The 17,900-nt window shown below is 49.9% G+C and overlaps 1 protein-coding gene across 2 annotated transcripts in view; it reads right to left on the minus strand.

The window, feature by feature from the left end:
• Positions 1-17,900, minus strand: part of IGSF21 (immunoglobin superfamily member 21) — a 245,917-nt gene that overhangs the window by 30,422 nt on the left and 197,595 nt on the right. For both annotated transcript variants that reach the window (XM_060142792.1, XM_060142793.1), the window contains exon 4: positions 10,804-10,922. In XM_060142792.1, coding sequence (XP_059998775.1) covers positions 10,804-10,922 — 119 coding nt within the window. The remainder of the gene's footprint in view (positions 1-10,803; positions 10,923-17,900) is intronic.

Raw genomic sequence — 17,900 nt, forward strand, 5'->3', positions numbered from 1 at the left:
TAGGTCTCTAACCACTGCTTCTAGAGCCAGCCTGCCTGGGTTTGAATCCCATTTCTGGCCTTGCTGGACCTGTGCCCTCAGGTGACATTTTTAACCTCTCCATTTTCACACCTGTAAAACGGGGAAAGTAACCGAAGACCCTACCTGAGAGGTCCGATCTGACAATTAAATGCGTTAACAGGTGTAAAGCAGGGCCGTGCCCGGTGTGTAGCAAATGCTTCGTAAGCATTTCCTGCTTTTGTTACTCGTCATTGCAGAGCTGGGTTTCAAACTCATGGCTGGATCCAAGGCCTATACCCTTAAACACCCATTGATTCTCTAAGGAAGTAAAGGCTGTTTCTAGTCTACCTACTGAACAGAGGTGTAGTTCTTCAACTGGGGTTTCACCCAGCCGTCTGTTCCCAGTTTGGAGGACCACGGGCATTTACTGTCACTCACCCGGGGTGGGTGGGAAGGCTGATGGGGGAGGGGAGAGGGCTTGGAGGTACCCAGATGTTTGCCTGGGGGACAAAAGGCCCAGGTCTGGTCTTCAGGACCCTGGGGGCTTCTGGGGTGGGAGGTGGAGATTTGGGTTTGCACCCTCTTCCCCTCAGCGCCCCAGGACTCCTCTGCAGCTCTGGCTGGGAGGGTCCCAACCCGCCCTTGCCTCCTTGCCCGTGGCCACTGCACTCGCCTGGGGCCGGTTCAAGCCCAGCAGGTGGCTCATCCTCTCCTGCTGCAAGACAAGCGAATGAGTTGATCCTTTCTCACCCAGCAGGCGTCCTGGGCTACGGAGAGGGCTATAGTGGTGGCTCTGAATCTTGCCTCCCAGCTACCCTTCCTGGGGACCCCCAGGGATTCTCAGACCAGCCGTCTCCCTCCAATGACTAACCTGCTCCCTGGACCACCATTTACACCAGCTGTGCGCTGGTCCCGCAGACAGCCTCCCAGGCCCCCACCGCTGTCCTGCCCCACAGGCAGGCTTTGAATTCTACCAGCTGAAGCCCACTTTCCCACTGGCATCCTACAGAGAGGCAGGGCTGTGCTTCTGCTCTGCTCAGGCCTGGGGAGAAGCAGCAGGTCTTTGAGGGATGCAGGGTCTGCCCTCAGCCCTCACATCTCCCCAACCTGCTTGGAGCCAGAGACATTTCTCCTGCCCAAGTCAAGAGAAGTCCTCAACACTCCAATTATTGGTCCTGGGAACACACTCCTCTTCTAGAGAGGAGGACTGGGCTGGGAGTTCAGAGACTGGAGCTCCAGAATCTGGTCTCACTGCTTTCCACTGCGGCTGTGCCCATTTACACAAAACTAGAAGCAGAACTACCATAGAGCCCAGCAATTCCACTCCCGGGTATATATCTGAAAACCCCCAAAACACAAATTCGAAAAGACACATGCACCCCAATGTTCATAGCAGCATTATTTATAATTGCCAAGATATGGAAGCAAGCTAAGTGTCCATCAACAGATGAACGGGTGAAGCAGGTGTGGTATATATATATATATATACACACACACAATGGAATACTACTCAGCTGCTAAAAAGGATGAAACTTTGCCATTTGCTGCAACATGGATGGACTTGGAGGTTATTATGCTTAGTGAAATAAGTCAGACAGAGAAAGGCAAATACTGTATGATATCGCTTATATGTGGAATCTGAAAAATACAACTAACTAGTGAATATAACAAAAAAGAAGCAGACTCACAGATATAGAGAGCAAACTGGTGGTTACCTATGGGGAGACGGGCAAGATAAGCATAGGGGAGCAAGACGTACAAACTACTGGGTATAAAATAAGCTATAAGGGGTGGGGGGGGAGGGATAAATTGGGAAGTTGGGATTAACATATACACACTACTATATATAAAATAGATAATCAACAAGGACCTACTGTATAGCATAGGAACTCTACTCAATATTCTGTAATAACCTAAATGGGAAGAGAATTTGAAAAAGAATAGATATACATATATGTGTAACTGAATCACTTTGCTGTACACCTCAGACTAACACAACATTGCAAATCAACTATACCCCAATACAAATAAACATTGTTTAAGAAAAGGAGAAATAAGCTACAAGGATGCATTGTACAACATGGGGAATATAGCCAATATTTTATAATAACTATCAATGGAGTGTAACCTTTAAAAAATAAAAGAATCTGGTCTCAGAAAGCAGAGCTTCAGAGCTCTCCAGAAATCCGAGATTCTGTCCTGGCCTCAAGGAAGTGGGCTCAGCCTTCGTCACCCTGCCAGGAATGTTTTTAGCCCTCACCAGCCCCAGGGTGAGATTCTTCTAATGGGAAAGGTCCAGGAACTGGCCACGGGAGAACTTCCCATGAACTTGTGGTCCAAAGTCACACGGCAGGGGAGCAAGCAACTCACACTGGAGATAGATAGACCAATGGAATCACAATCACAATTTTCTCCTGTGTGTTTCTTCTAAGAGTTTTATAGTTTTAACTCTTATGTTTAGGTTGATGATGGATTTCGAGTTAAGTTTTGTACACGGTGTTAGGGAAAGTCTACCTTTATTATTTGCACGTGGCTATCTGGTTGTCCCAGCACCATTTTTTGGAACAGACTCTTCTTTCCTCATGGAATTGTCTTGGCATCCTTGTCGAGAATCAGTTGACTATCAATGTGAGGGTTTATTTCTGTACTCCATTTTATTCCATTAGAAGAAACTCGCTCTGGGGCTGGTGAGGGCTACAGGCAGGCTGGGGGGTGACACAGGCTGAGCCCATTTCCACGAGGCCAGGCCAGAAAACCACTGAATCGTGTACTTTAAATGAGTGAATTATAAGTTATGTGAATTCTACCGCAATAAAAATCAATTTAAACAAAAACAAGGGGGAAAAAAAAGCACCAGATGCACTTAATAAAAATTCAGTAAAACACACTGAAAAAAAAAAAGACAAGCTATGCAAAGTTTATTAACAACTGTTCTCCGTGTCCCCTGGCCTCAGGTTTAGAAAAGCATATAGTGTGGTTTGGTGCCATTGTGGCCTCGGGTTGCAAAGTTCTACCTTTATCTGCCAACCTCACTTGGAAGCCTCCAGAAGAGACACAGGGATCCCAAGATAGAACATTTTATTAATGCTTGACAATCCTCTGTGACGTCTAGTAGAGGGAGTGGTTAAGCGTACAGGACGCATTTACCCTTGCCTGGCACTAGCTGGCTGGGTGGCCTGGGTCAGTGATGTAACCTCTCAGATTCTTCATCTGTCAAAAGGGAAGTGGCAGTACCTGCCTTCCAGAGCTGTCGTGACTGTTCAGTAAGTTCCCTTATGAAAAGCTTAGCACGGTGCGTGGCAGGTGAGCAAACACACAATGAACAGTGACTCTTGTGGTTGGGAGCCAAGAGTATGGGCTTTGGAATCAGACAGTGAATCTGCCCTGCTCCCTCCTGGGTCAGTTTCTGTTGTGGGTTTAATTGTGTCCCCCCAAAACATACGTTGCAGTCCTTACCCTGTGAATGGGACCTTATTTGGAAATAGGGTCTCTGCAGATGTAAAGTTAAAATGAGGTCATAATGGATTAGGGTGGACCCTCATCCATTGTCTTGCGTCCTTACAAGGAGAGGGAAATTGGGACACAGACGCACAGAGGGCAAACGCCAGGTGAGGATGGAGGCAGAGATGGGAATGATGCATTTACAGGTCAAGGATGCTGAGAATTGCTGGCAACCACCGGAAGCTGGAAGAGGCAAGGAAGGACCCTTCTCTAGAGCTGTCAGAAGGAGTATAGCCCTGCCGACACCTTCATTTTGGACTTCTAGCCTCCAGAGCTGCGAGAGAATACATTCCTTTCGCTTTAAGCCCCCAGATTATAATCACGTGTCATGGGCAGCCCTGGGGATGCAGCACAGTCCCCAGACCTTGCTTCTGCATCTGTACCATGAGCTACATCCCTCAATGGGACATGTCCTCAGCACCTAGAACTCTGCTTGGCACGGGGGAGCTGATGAATAAGTAAGTAGCCATTGAATTGGTTGCATGAAGGCATGAAACCCACGTGGCTCGGGCCTCACCTTCTCTGAGTGTCACCTTCTTAGAGAGGCCTCGCTGTCCGCCTTGTTTACAATAGCCCCACTTCCCTCTGCTCTGCTTGACTACCCTCTGACATATCACAGGTCCCAGCTGTCTACTTGTTTGTGTCTGCCTCTCTTCCTGCACTGACTGTTCCTTGAGGACGTGGAATTTTGTCTGTCCAATCGCCGAAGCTGAGTTCCCATGCATACGACAGCACCTGAATGTACCAGGTACTCCATAAATATTTGGTAAAATGAATGAATGAAGAATGAATGAATAAATGAGATTTAGAATGCCCGTGTGTATGGACAGCCAAGTCACCTTCTAATATATTTCAACCAAAAAGACATTCTGATATTGTTTTTACCAGACAGGAAAGTTCGATACTGGACTGTCCATGTCACACGTGGACACTGACCTGGATTTGGACCCAGGTTGGCTGGACTCCAAGTTCAGTGCTCCGTTCAGAGGATCTAAGTAGTGAGGGGGGCGCTGGGTAGTAGCGGATGGGAGAACCACTCACGGGGACTGGGGCACAGGAATGGAGAAGCGGGGGGCACTGATGGACGTCCTTTTCCTCCCCCCAGACTCCTGTGAGCCCCCTAGAGGGACAGCAGCCCCACTGGCCATCTGAGTTTTGACTGCCAAGTGCTCCCAGTTGGGGCTCAGTCTCCCCAAGGTCCCCACTCTCTCTACTCTGCACTGCTCCCCCCTCCCCCTCATGCTTGCTTGACATTTGTGTCACTAACAGCTTTTGTGCCAAAGGTTGGGATGTTTCCCCTTGGGAGCTCAGAGATGCTGTTAGGAACACCAGCTCTGATCTTAGCCAGACCTGCTGGGAGCCCCAGCTCTGCCACTCGTGTGGGTGAGCCCCTTAAACTCTCAGAGCCTCCGTTTCCTCATCTGTAAAATGGGGGTGACAATGCCTGCATCGGGAGGTGCTCATGACGGTCACATGATGAACCATGGATTGAATACTCAGCACACAGGGCTGGGCAGATAGCCGTGCTTGATGGCTAGTGACCTTGATTATTAGCTCTGGGTTAAAGGCCCCCTCAGTGGCAACTCTGCACGGCGAGGGTGGCCAAGATACCCTGTGCCTTGGTCTTGCGGCAAAACCGAAAGAACAGCCTCTTTTGGCTTCAGCAGGTGGGAGTATCTGGGCCTCTCAACATGTAATTGATTGTAACGTCCCAGCCTGAACACGCCCCCCGCATATCCCACGCCCCTAAGAAGAGCCTCCGAGAGCCGTCTGCGACTGTGCACGGTGCGTCCCCGGGGCCCAGCACGCAACTTTCAGACTGGCTTATAATTTATCTGCTGCTCGGATGAAAACATTTTAATGCGTGTGTGCAGCACGAACCCTCGGTGTCACCCACGGGGCTCCCAAATGTCTTTCCCCACCACAGAGCGGGGATGTTATAGGCGTGAAATTACAGCTGCACTCGCAGTTTGATCTCTACCCAGAGGCCTCTGGAAACAGCGCGTTAGAATCTTCTGGAAGGATGCAGGCTTGGTGATAGTGGGCTGGGGTGCCCAGTTCTCCGGCGGACCTGCTCTGTGCTTTTGATGTAGGTGGGGGCCTGGGCGCTCCCCACCCTCTAGGCTACCCTCTTCCCACTGTCCTGGGAAGTTTCCCTTTGACCCCAAATTGGACAGGGGCCGTCTTGCCCCACTGTTCCTTGCACAGCCCTTAGGGTCCCTTAGGAGACCTAAGGGCTTAGGCCCAAAGGAGACCCCAGCTTTCAATGACCTCCACTTACCTGGAGGGAAGGTCTCTGTGTGCGTGTGTGTGACAAGAAAGGGTCTTTCTATGCAATGCCACAGACAGGCCAAAACAATGAGTTGACTTTAATTTTTGAAACCTGCCTTGAAATATATTTAAAGGAGACGGTCATGGGGGAGGAAGGGGGAGGCGGGGCAATTTTTAAACCTTTCTAATTGTGCCTGATTTTTAACTGACATGATCACTATTTGTTGTGAGAGATATTATTATTCATTTAATTATTTTGAAGTACAGTTGATTTTCAATGGTTTTTTTAGAGATTTTTTTAAAAATTATTATTATTATTATTATTTTGGCTGTGTCGCATGGCTTGTGGGATCTCAGTTCCCTGACCAGGGACTGAACCCAGGCCCTGGGCAGTGAAAGCGTGGAGTCCTAACCACTGCACATCCAGGGAATTCCCTGATTTACATGTTGTGTTAATTTCTGCTGTACAGCAAAGTGGTTTGGTTATACATCTATACATATTCTTTTTCATATTCTTTTCCATCTGGTTTATTACAGGATATTGAATATAGTTCCCTGTGCTGTACAGTAGGACTTTGTTTTTCATCTCTTTTATATATAGTAGTTTGTAGAGAGACACTATTTATGGGTCACTCGGCCTGTGCATGGGCCCAGAACATTCTGTGCTATGCATCATCTCATTTAATCCTCCCAACCTTGGCTAAGTAAGCCACTTCCTTCTCTGTGCCTGGGTCTGTGCAGTGGGCATAGTGCAGTCTCTGCCTCATGGGCTGACGTGGCCGCCGGGGTTATGGGAGATACTACACGGGCAACTGCCTTATACTCAGCCCCACTGTCTCTCCCAGCCCTCCCCTCACCAGTCCGGACCTTGCTGAACCTCAGAAGCCATGCTGCTCTGGGCCAGGGACAGCCACAGCCCTGTGGGGCCCAGAGCCAATCCTTTCCTCTCCCTGAGCCTCAGTCTTCTCATCTGGGAACTGGGGATAAGGGTTATCCTGGCCCTGAGGGGCCGCGGTTAAGGATCAGGTGGAATACTCTATGGGAAGCACCGTGGAACTGTCACAAACTGGCCAAGACTGAAGTGTGGCTGTCATTTTCAAACTTGGGATGTGTCCTGGCTCCTCCCCTAGACATGTGATGTCTGGACAGGCAGACTTACAGGAGGATGGTCACACAGAGGCCGGCCACCCTGACACCCAGAAACAGGGCAGGACTGGACCCCCTTTCCAAGGAGCCAGTGGGCACAAACCTGTGAGCGTTCACTTCTCAGACGGGCTTAAAGCTCCCTGGAGTCAGGAACAGTGGATGGCTCTTCTCTGTGCCAGGGCTGAAACCAGGGGCAAGAAAGAGGCAGCCACAGCCGTGCCCAAGAGCAGGCAGGCCAGAGACAATGTCAATAAAGACAGTGAAATCTGGCCTACTGAACCTCTTAGCTGCCTCGTGCTGGGCTAGGTGTTTTGCAAACCTTTTCTAATTTTTTTTTTTTTTGCGGTACGCGGGCCTCTCACTGTTGTGGCCTCTCCTGTTGAGGAGCACAGCCTCCAGACGCGCAGGCTCAGCGGCCATGGCTCACGGGCCCAGCCGTTCCGCGGCACGTGGGATCCTCCCGGACCGGGGCACGAACCCGTGTCCCCTGCATCGGCAGGCGGACTCTCAACCACTGCGCCACCAGGGAAGCCCAAACCTTTTCTAATTTAAACCTCACAATCATCCTAGGAAGGAGGCATCCTTACCCCTATTTTACAGATGGGGAGACAGAGGCCCAGGGAAGCTAATGAATCCGAGGTTGCATGGTGGATCTGGGATTCAGCTCCAAACCTGTGTGTCCTTAACTTGTATGCAGATGGGGCATCCTCCTGTGTCTGGGGTGAGGTGACAGTTGGAAGGAGGAGGAGAAATACATTCGCATATAGATAAGAGTATAGATACAGCTGTTGATGCATGTATTGATATAGATATCAATAGAGAGATATACAGAATTAGTATTTTTTGAAGACTTAGAGGTTTAGACCAGTGGTTTAGACCAGTGGTTCTCAAAGTGTGGCCCTGGCACCTGTAGCATCAGCATCATCTGGGAACTTGTGAGAAATGCAGGTTCCTGGGCCCCACCCCAGATCTGCTGAATTAGGAGCTTTGGGGGTGGGACCCAGCAATCTGTATCTTCACAAGCCCTCCAGGCGATTCTGATGCTCATTCAAGTTTGTGAACCACTGGTTTAGACCATGGGCTTTGGCCTCAGATGGCTGTTATGACCCTAGACAAGTCATTTCCCCTCATATAACGGGGATTATAACATCTCCCAGCTCACAGGCTGTCGCCAGGATTCTGTCGGAAAATGCGCATGAGGCTGGGAGCTCGCGCACTGTCAGGCACATGCCATGGTGGGGCAAGACATCAGGTCCTGCCCGCGTGGCAAGCACCGGTGGACTTGACCCATCAGGGGACAGCTAGGCTGTAGGGACCAGTGACAAGCACGGTGACCTCTGAGCACTGGGGACAGTCAGAGGACTGATTGAGATGGGGAGGGGTTGCTATTCCAGGGAGAGTCCCACCCAGGGATGCGCTGAACTTCTAGGGGTCAGAGCCTTCCTGGGGGCGTTGGGATGGGTGAGGGTGGAATCCCTGGCCCTACCCCTCTCTGGTCCCTCCTGGTAGCCTTATTCATTTACTTATTACTTATTCATTACTGCTGCTCAGTAAGTGGGATGCTGGGAGCTGTCTGCCCCATCCCTGGATTGAGTGCCACCTCCCTGTGGGAGGAGCCCAGAAGCACAAAGCCCCTTGCTCCTTGGAGCCTACCGGGAGCACACCACCTCCTTCAGCTGGGATTGTCAGGCCAGCTGTGCAAGCCGGGCTGGTCCCACGAGACCTCTTTGTGCCTCAGTTGGAACTAGCAGAGGAGGTTTAGGGTTACCTGGTTCTACCATCTCATTGTACAGATGAGGAAACCGAGGCCACAGAGGGACAGTAACCTGCTCAGGAGCCTTTGGTGAATGGGGGAGGAGTGCGCCTCGTAGCAGAGGTGGTTTTGAGGACTCTGGTTGCTCACAGGCACCAGAGAGCAGAGCCTCAGCTGGACCTTCTACACTGCCTCCATCCGTGCAACATAGCTGGCCCGGGAGTCAAGACACCCGGGTTCCGGCCTCAACACTAAGCAGCCTGATCTCACAGGAAGGTTTTGTGATCCTTGCTGTGTGACTTCAAGCAAGTTGCTTGCTTTCTTTGTGCCTCTATATCTATGTCTGCAAAATAGGGATAATAGTGCTAGTACCTCCTCTTGGGTTGGCTGTGAGGACTAAATGACATAGGTCTGGAAAGCACTTAACCTCGTGGCCTCCAGGGGCCTCCTCTGAGCTCTCTCCCTAAACTGACTGCCACCTCCCCTGTATCACTCTTGACCCCATTACCCTGCGTGATTTTCTTCCCATTATTTGTCACTATCCATAATCACCTCACTTACCCATCTACACATGTGTTTTGTGTTTGTCTCACGCACTGGACACAAACTCCCAAGAACAAAGATGTTTCCTATTGTAAGTATATGGCCATTTCCTGGCACGTGGTAGGTGCTCAATAAATATCTGATGAATAAACAATTGAGTACACATCCCTCATCAGACTGGGAGCCCCTTGATGGAGCAAACCGAGTTTCATCTGCACCGGCTTCCCTGGTGTGACCAGCCTAGGGCTGGGTACCAAGAACACTCCTTGTCCAAGTATTACAGAAGCCGTTCCGTGGGCGGGTGACTGCAAGAGGGAAGGTTTTCCTGGCACTGCCACCTCCTGGCCATGGCCTGTCCCCTAGGAAGCCAGAACACACCGCGTGCCGCTGCTACAGGATTCAATGTCCCTCTGGAGGTCGGGCCTCTGGAGGTTTCCCATTTCCCCAGAAGCAGTGGTTTCCACGAGGCCTTTATGCTTTCATTGACTGCCTGAGTATGGCAAGCTTGTTTCCCTGATAAATATCATTTGATAAGAAAATCAGGGAACACAGAGTCCAGAGTCAAGGCCAAGTGCCTAGAATCCTGGCAGCAGAGCTGCCCCAGATCCCAAGATTGTGCCCGGCAAGAACGTCAGCGCTGGAAGGGGCTTCTGACACCACGTGGAGAAAGGCTTTGTTTTACAAGTGGGGAAACCGGGGCTGGGAAGGGGACACAGCCAGCCAGAGACAGGCACTAGTATTCTTATCCCCATTTTACAGATGTAGAAATGGAGGCACAGACACAGGGTGGGAACCCAGGAACCCTGACTTCCAGTCCGGCACGCTTTCTACCTTGTCCCCTGACGCTTCAATGTCCTGGAAAAGGCTTGGGAGGCACAGGGAGGGAACATTCTCTCTGCAGTAGGTGTGCATCGTCACTGAGATGCTGTCTCAATCCCCTCCCCCACCCTGGAGGCTCCTGGATTGTCCTCCCCCCAGGGGAGTGCCCACCCCCACTGCACTTTGCTACAGGTGCTTCCATGAACGTGGCTCCTGGCTTTCACCTGGGAAAGGTGCCCATGCAACTCAGTATTTTCTCCCCGTGACCTCACCAGGTCGCAGAGCCTGAGGCTAGGAGATCCACGAGTGATCCACTAGGCCTGCATCCCCCCCATCTTACAGAAGGGGAAACTGAGGCCCAGAGGCTGCGGCAGGCTGCCACCCCTCGGGAAGTCTCAGTGCCCCTCATGCATTCCAATCAACATGTCGGAGCCCCTTCAAAGTGCCTGGTCCGTGAGGCTGCAGGGATGAGGTACAGCCCTGCCTTCCTCAGGCCCGGGTGTCAGTGCTGGTAGGAGAAGGGGTTCCTGAGAGACCACATCAGTCACACCTCAGCATGGCTGGCCTCCTGCCCTCGAGGGCAAGGGTGGGAGAGAAGAGGGTCCAGTGCCAGCACCGCAGGTGTTTCCCAGTACAGCCCCTCTGTGTGCGTGGGTATGCACACGCACACACACACACGTATGCACGCGCGCGCACACACACACGCGCGCGCGCGCACAGGCACACGTGCACGCACACAGTGACGCCAGTGCCAAGAGCCCTGCACTCACCCATGACGTTGAGGAAGATGTTGCCTGATGCCAGGACCACCTTCTCCCTCGTAGCGCGGTCGTAGATGCCCACGTGGCACTCGTAAGGACCGTTGTCAGAGATGCGGACCTCGGGCAGCCTGCGGGGAAGCAGAGGCGCAGGATGAGGGTCCCTGGCCTGGGGCTGGCAGTCACAGCGCTGCAGTAAACCAGCCCCAAAGCCCCACCATCCAGCCTTCTGTCAACAACGCTCCTGGATCCACCATGCAATGCCCACGTGCTGTGCTGGGCGCAGAAGAAACATTTATGGAACACCGACTGTATGCCAGGCCCTGTGCCCGATGCTTCAGAGGATGAAGGTGTGGGCTGTGTGTTCAACTAGAGTTGAATCTGTGCTCCTTTCAGCTGCTGAGCCAGGGATGGTGACGTGCCCGCTCCCAGGGCCCCCCCCTGAGGATGACATGGACTGAGGCGCCTGTCATGTGGTTCAGGCTCAAAACTGTCACTAGTCCACCAGCTCACTCATTCCTCACAGCTGCCCCCGCCACAGGAATTGCTCTTCCCATTTCATAAACATGGAAACTGAGACTCCAGAGGGGATGTAATTGCCCCCCCCCACATGGCTATTAAGAGCCAGGATGGGAATCTGAATTCCTCTCTCCACATGGCCATGCTATCACTTTATGCATGGCCCTGGAGACTTGAGAAGAAACACAGTAAAATTCTTGTCTCCATGGACCGCCCCCCATCCCAATGGATAAGGAGGCAGGGAAGCTGATCAATGCCCCAAATCCCATGGGGCTATGGAGAACAGGATGGGGGTTCCTTAAAAAAGTAAAAATAGAGTTGCCACATGATCCAGAAAACACAGCCCTGGGCATATATTCAGAGAAAACTATAATTCAAAAAGATACACGCACTCCAATGCTCATAGCAGCACTATTCATAATAGCCAAGACAAGGAAGCAGCCTAATGTCCATCATCGGATGAATGGATAAAGAAGATGTGGCACATATATACAATGGAATATTACTCAGCCATAAAAAGGAACGAAATTGAGTTATTTGTAGTGAGGTGGATGGACCTAGAGTCTGTCATACAGAGTGAAGTAAGTCAGAAAGAGAAAAACAAATACCGTATGCTAACACATATATATGGAATCTAAAAAACACAAAAAAAATGGTCATGAAGAACCTAGGGGCAAAGTGGGAATAAAGACACAGACCTACTAGAGAATGGACTTGAGGATACGGGGAGGGGGAAGGGTAAGCTGGGACAAAGTGAGAGAGTGGCATGGACATATATACACTACCAAATGTAAAATAGATAGCTAGTGGGAAGCAGCCGCATAGCACAGGGAGATCAGCTCGGTGTTTCGTGACCACCTAGAGGGGTGGGATAGGGAGGGTGGGAGGGAGGGAGACGCAAGAGGGAAGAGATATGGGAACATATGTATATGTATAACTGATTCACTTTGTTATAAAGCAGAAACTAACACACCATTGTAAAGCAATTATACTCCAATAAAGATGTTAAAAAGAAAAAAGAAAATGTGGTGTGTGTATACACACACACACACACACACACACACACACACAATGGAATATTACTCAGCCATAAAAAAGAAATAATGCCATTTGCAGCAACATGGATAGACCTAGAGATTATCACACTAAGTGAAGTAAGACAAAGTCAAATATCATATGGTATTGCTTATATGTGGAATCTAAAAAATGATATACAGGGCTTCACTGGTGGTGCAGTGGTTTAGAGTCTGCCTGCCAATGCAGGGGACACGGGTTCGTGCCCCGGTCCAGGAAGATCCCACATGCTGTGGAGCGGCTGGGCCCGTGAGCCATGGCCGCTGAGCCTGCGCGTCTGGAGCCTGTGCTCTGCAACGGGAGAGGCCACAACAGTGAGAGGCCCGCGTACCACAAAAAAAAAAAAAAAAAAAAAAATACACAAATGAACTTATTTACAAAACAGAAATAGACTCACACAGAAAACAAATTTATGGTTACCCAAGTGGAAAGGTGGGGGGAGCGTTAAATTAGGAGTTTGGGATTAACATATATACACTTCTATATATAAAATAGATTACCAACAAGGACCTACTGTATAGCACAGGGAACTATATTCAATATCTTGTAATAACCTATAATGGAAAAGAACCTGAAAAAGAGTATCTATCTATCTATCTATCTATCTATCTGTCTATCTATCTATATAAAACTGAATCACTTTGCTGTACATCTGAAACTAACACAACATTGTAAATCAACTATATTTCATTTAAAAAAAACCCAAATCCCATGGGAAAGGGTGAGCTTATCCATGCGTAGAGTGAGCGGGGAGCAGCTGATTCTGCCCGAGGTGGTCAAGAGGCCTTCTCAGAGGAGGCGACCCATGAGGACAGGAGACGCTCCCTCAAACCTTCTTCTAGACATGTCCTCTAAAGGGTAAAATATTGGGACTTCCCTGGCAGTCCAGTGGTTAAGACGTCACCTTCCAATGCAAGGAGTGTGGGTTCAAGCCCTGGTCGGGGAGCTAAGATCCCACATGCCTTGCAGCCAAAAAACCAAAAAAAAAAAAAAAAAACAACAACAGAAGCAATATTGTATTAAATTCAATAAAGACTTTAAAGATTGTCCACATAAAAAAATCTTAAATAAAAAAGTAAAAATAAAGAGTAAATATTTTAGGCTTTGTTGTTTTTACAGTCTCTGTCACAACTACTCAACTCTGCTCTTTTAGCGCAAAAGCAGCCACCCTTAGTAAGTGAACCAGCGTGGCTGTGTTCCAATAAAACTTTATCTATAATCATCAATTCTTGTATTCATACAATTTCATGTGCCATGAAATCTTATTCTCTTTTTCCAGTTTTTTCTAACCATTTAAAAATGTAAAAAAATTCTTGGTTTACAGGCTGCAGGCTGTAGTTTGATGATTTCTGTTCTAGATCCTTCTACAGGGTCTACAGGGTCAGACCACGATAAAATGAGTTGGTTTGGGGCTTCCCTGGTGGCGCAGTGGTTGCGAGTCCGCCTGCCGATGCAGGAGACACGGGTTCGTGCCCTGGTCCGGGAAGATCCCACGTGCCGCAGAGCGGCTGGGCCCATGAGCCATGGCCGCTGGGCCTGCGGGTCCAGAGCCTGTGCTCCGCAACGGGAGAGGCCACAACAGTGAGAGGCCCGTGTACCACAAAAAAAAAAAAAAAAAAAAAAAAAAATGAGTTGGTCTGTTGTTCTCTCTCTCCATGGAAATGTCACTGGGGCAGCTCTTTCCTCACTCCTCTCTGACACTGGGTTAGAGAGAGCCAAGTTCAAATCCTGCCCCCACTGTTGGTACGCTGTGTGACCTTGTGTAAGCCATGCTGTCTCTGAGCCTCCATTTCTTATCTAGAATACGGAGCTGATGCTTTGCAGGACTGCAGTGAGGATTAAATGTGATGATGTTACTGCAAGACCTCTGTGAGCAGGAATGTCACATTAAAATGGTCGCAGGACAATTACCTGTTGTTCCTGGATCCTGTGATGCCCTGTGAGGGAGAGGGGATTCCTGGTAAGTGAGATCTGGACACTTTGGAGGGGAAGAGCCTTGACCTGGAGTTCAGAAGCTATGTTGTTGCTGCATCAGGGAAATCTGTGTGTCCTCCAGCAAGTCCCAGCTTTCTCTGGGCCTCATCATGCAGCCGAAGGGGAGCCTATTCTGGCCACAACTTAAAGAAAGTGGGGTCTCTGTGTCTGGGTCTTGGAGGTTCTCACACCACAGCAGAAACCGGGGGAAGAAGCTCATGTTCATGGAACCCTAGTAAATGCCAAGCATAGTGCTCTACCCACCAAACTGGCCCAGCAGTCCTATCAGAACCTCGGTGGAGGACGAGGGTGTTGGCTAAGAGCACAGGCTCTGGAGGCCTGGACGCCTGCACCAGCCCTGCCGCCAAGAAGGGGGGGGTCCTTCAATTCTACTCTTCGCGCCCACCCCCATAGCTAACACATTTCCCTCTCCATCAGCTAAGCCTCTCTCTCCATCTGTTTCTACTGAGCAATCCAACCTCAGAGTCACTCCTCTCTCCTTTCATTTCAGCTGTCCCCACCCCCATCTTTGTCTTCCAGCTACTTTTTCCTGTGACTCACTGTCCCCCACCTCCCCCACCCTCCGTGCCCACACACACCCACCTGGGCGCCCAGCTTCTCTCTCTCCATCTCCGGTCTCATGGAGGAAGCCCGCCCATCCAACAGAGCCTCCTTCCCTCCCATCGCCCAGCTCACATTAACATAAACAAACACCTTCATTTCCATAGAATACACAGAGGCTGACATCTGGTCTACCGACCGTCACAAAAGGACTTAAAGAACGGGAAGCTTTTCATCAAGGAAACTTTGTGGGGAAGATGCTGCCTCCCATCTCAGAAGAAAAGAACACCGTGACAGCGGAAGCAGCAGGGAACTGTCTCCCCTCTGGGAACTCTCTTCTTTGTTTGTAACTCAGCTAGACTGAAAAAAAATAGCCTCTCTATGGGGCAGGGCTGCTGAATGAGTCATCTAGAGTGACATGTTTAGGTGACACTCATAGGTGTCTGTTATAGAGGCAACTTTCTTAAAGGCCTTGCGTAGGTGACAGGTGTACAGGTGACATGCTCAGGTGACAGCTCAGTAAAGAAACAGGCTCCAGGGACACATGGAGCTGGCAGCTACAGATAATGACACGGTTGACACAGGTGGAAATGCACAGGTAACTGTCACATGGGGTGATATATGCAGAAGATGTATTTCTGTGCTAGGGACACAGGTGACGTGTTTAGGCAATCACTACACTCATGTTCTGGTGACAGTAACACCAGCAATATGTTTGGGTGACACAACACGGGTGGTATAGAAGACAGCTCAGGGGACATCTAGATTGGTGCTTTATGAAGGAGGCGGTTTTTTGCTTAGGACTATTTCTACAGCCTTGGATGTTTCTTCCTCCGCGAATGGTCCTGCTCTCCGCCAGAGGTCCAAGCCACACTTTGGGCACCATCCTTGATGTCTCCCATTTCTATAATCCCCAAACACAGTCAGTGACCAAGTCCTGGATGTTCTGCATCTTAAATACGTCCTGAACCATCCTCTCCCCTGTATCTCCACTGTCAACATCTTTTCTCACCTGGAATATGGGATGAAGAGTTAACTGGTTTCTCTGCCCCTGCTAATCTCCCTCCTGATCTGTGCACCAAGGTAGACCCCAGATCTTTTCAAATGCAAATGGGATTAATGGTACTCCCCTACCTAAAGCCCTTCAAAAGCTTCTCTCTGCTCTTTGAATAAAGACCAGAATCCTTATCTGGGCCAACAAGGCTCAGCACAGTTGGTTCCTGCCATATCCCAGCTCCCCCATCCTCCAGCGACAATGGCATTCTTTCCATTCCTCCCATGTGCCAAGTTCCTTCTTTTCAAAAAGAAACTTTAAATTATTTTAAATTTACAGAAAAGTTGCACAGAGAATACAGTCCCCAAACACCTCTCACCCTATTTCCCCCATTGTTAACTCTTACAAGACCATAGTACTCTTGTCAGACTAAGACCCAGTGTTAATACATCGCTATTAACGCAACTCCAGACTTTATCCAAATTACACCCGTTTTCCCACTAAAGTCCTTTTTCTGTTCCAGAACCCCATCCAGGATCCCTCATAGGTGACAGTCCTAGGTGAATTGAGCCAAGTATCTTTTTTGATTCAGCACTTTTGATTGCAACAGTCTCTTTTCCTGAGAATGTTGCATTTTCTTCCCCTGGCTACATCCTTCAAGTTACAAAGGTCACTTAGAAAGTGACCAACTGGACCGGGTGGCTGTGGTAGATTGATTGCATTGATGGCCTGGATTAACAGCCTCCCTGTACCTTGCAAAGTGCCTTCGTAGTTCCTCTCACCTAGAAGTGGAGTCTATTCCCCCATTCTTGGCCTTGTGACTTGCTTTGACCAATAATATGTGGTGAAAGTGATGGTGTGCAAATTCCAAGTTTCAAAAGAATTCTCTCTCTCTCCCTCTGCCTCTGTCCTGAGAACAAGCCTCTGATGGAGGCTGAGAGCAAGTGGAGGGAGGCCCCACTTGGCCCAGCTGGTCCAGCCAAGGCCACACTCGGGATTGAACCTAGCCAACCCCAACCTCGTGAGCTATAATACATTGCTTTAAACCATCCTCATTTGGGACTGCTTGTTATGTATCCATAGCTAACTGATACAGCAGGTCTCTGCATGCCTCTCCTGAGACGTTCTTGTCTACACTGTAACTTAATGACATGTTGGTAACTCGCGAATGTCCTCCTCCCCCACACTGTGCACCATAAAATCCATGAAGGCGAGGTCTGCATCCAGCTCGCTTACCAGTGTATCCCAGGGCCTGGCCCAGTGCTTGCCATCATGGTTGGTACTCAATCAATAGTTGCTAAATGGGTGGATGGTGAGACCTTCCAGGAGGCTATGGTGTGAGCCTCCCTCTGCTGCGAGCTATGCAGCCCCCCATCCCCCACCCCACCCCAAGGCAGATTCTGGTTCTTGTCTGCTTCCAGTCACAGCTCTGATTTGGACCAATCTGCCCTTCTCAGCACCTCGTCTGAGCTTGTGCCTTCAGTGCTATCCTTCTGAAGTGGATTAAGTGGCCCAGAGACCCCCTTTCTCCAGATTTGAGTGGCATTGATCTGCATGCTGGCTAGAAGGCCTTCCGCAGACAGCAGGGCCCCGAGGGGGCGGAGGGTGAGGAGACCTGCTCTCATCAGCCAGGGGCTGCAATCGATAAACTATTAATAATGGCAAAGGTTTCTGGCGAGTTCAGTGTAATGCATTTTAGCAGCTGGAGTTTACCGACACTGACAGCGGTTCTGAAGGGCAGGCGAGTAATTGTGTTTTTGAAAATCTGGGCACAGAGATAGCGGAGACCCCACTGGCTGTCCCCGTGGCTCAGGTGAGGTCAGGCAAGAGCTGGTCACTGGGGCTTCACAAGGCCCAGGGCCAGGACTGTAGGCTGTCCACACTCAGCACAAGTATTTACACCTACTGTGTACCACACCCTGTGCTGAGCCTTAGGGGTGGGGGAAGGGGTAGACACAGAGATGCCAAGGATTTGTCTCCTGCCTCT

Source organism: Lagenorhynchus albirostris, chromosome 2 (genome assembly GCF_949774975.1).
Source record: "Lagenorhynchus albirostris chromosome 2, mLagAlb1.1, whole genome shotgun sequence".
Classification (NCBI taxonomy): Eukaryota; Metazoa; Chordata; class Mammalia; order Artiodactyla; family Delphinidae; genus Lagenorhynchus; species Lagenorhynchus albirostris.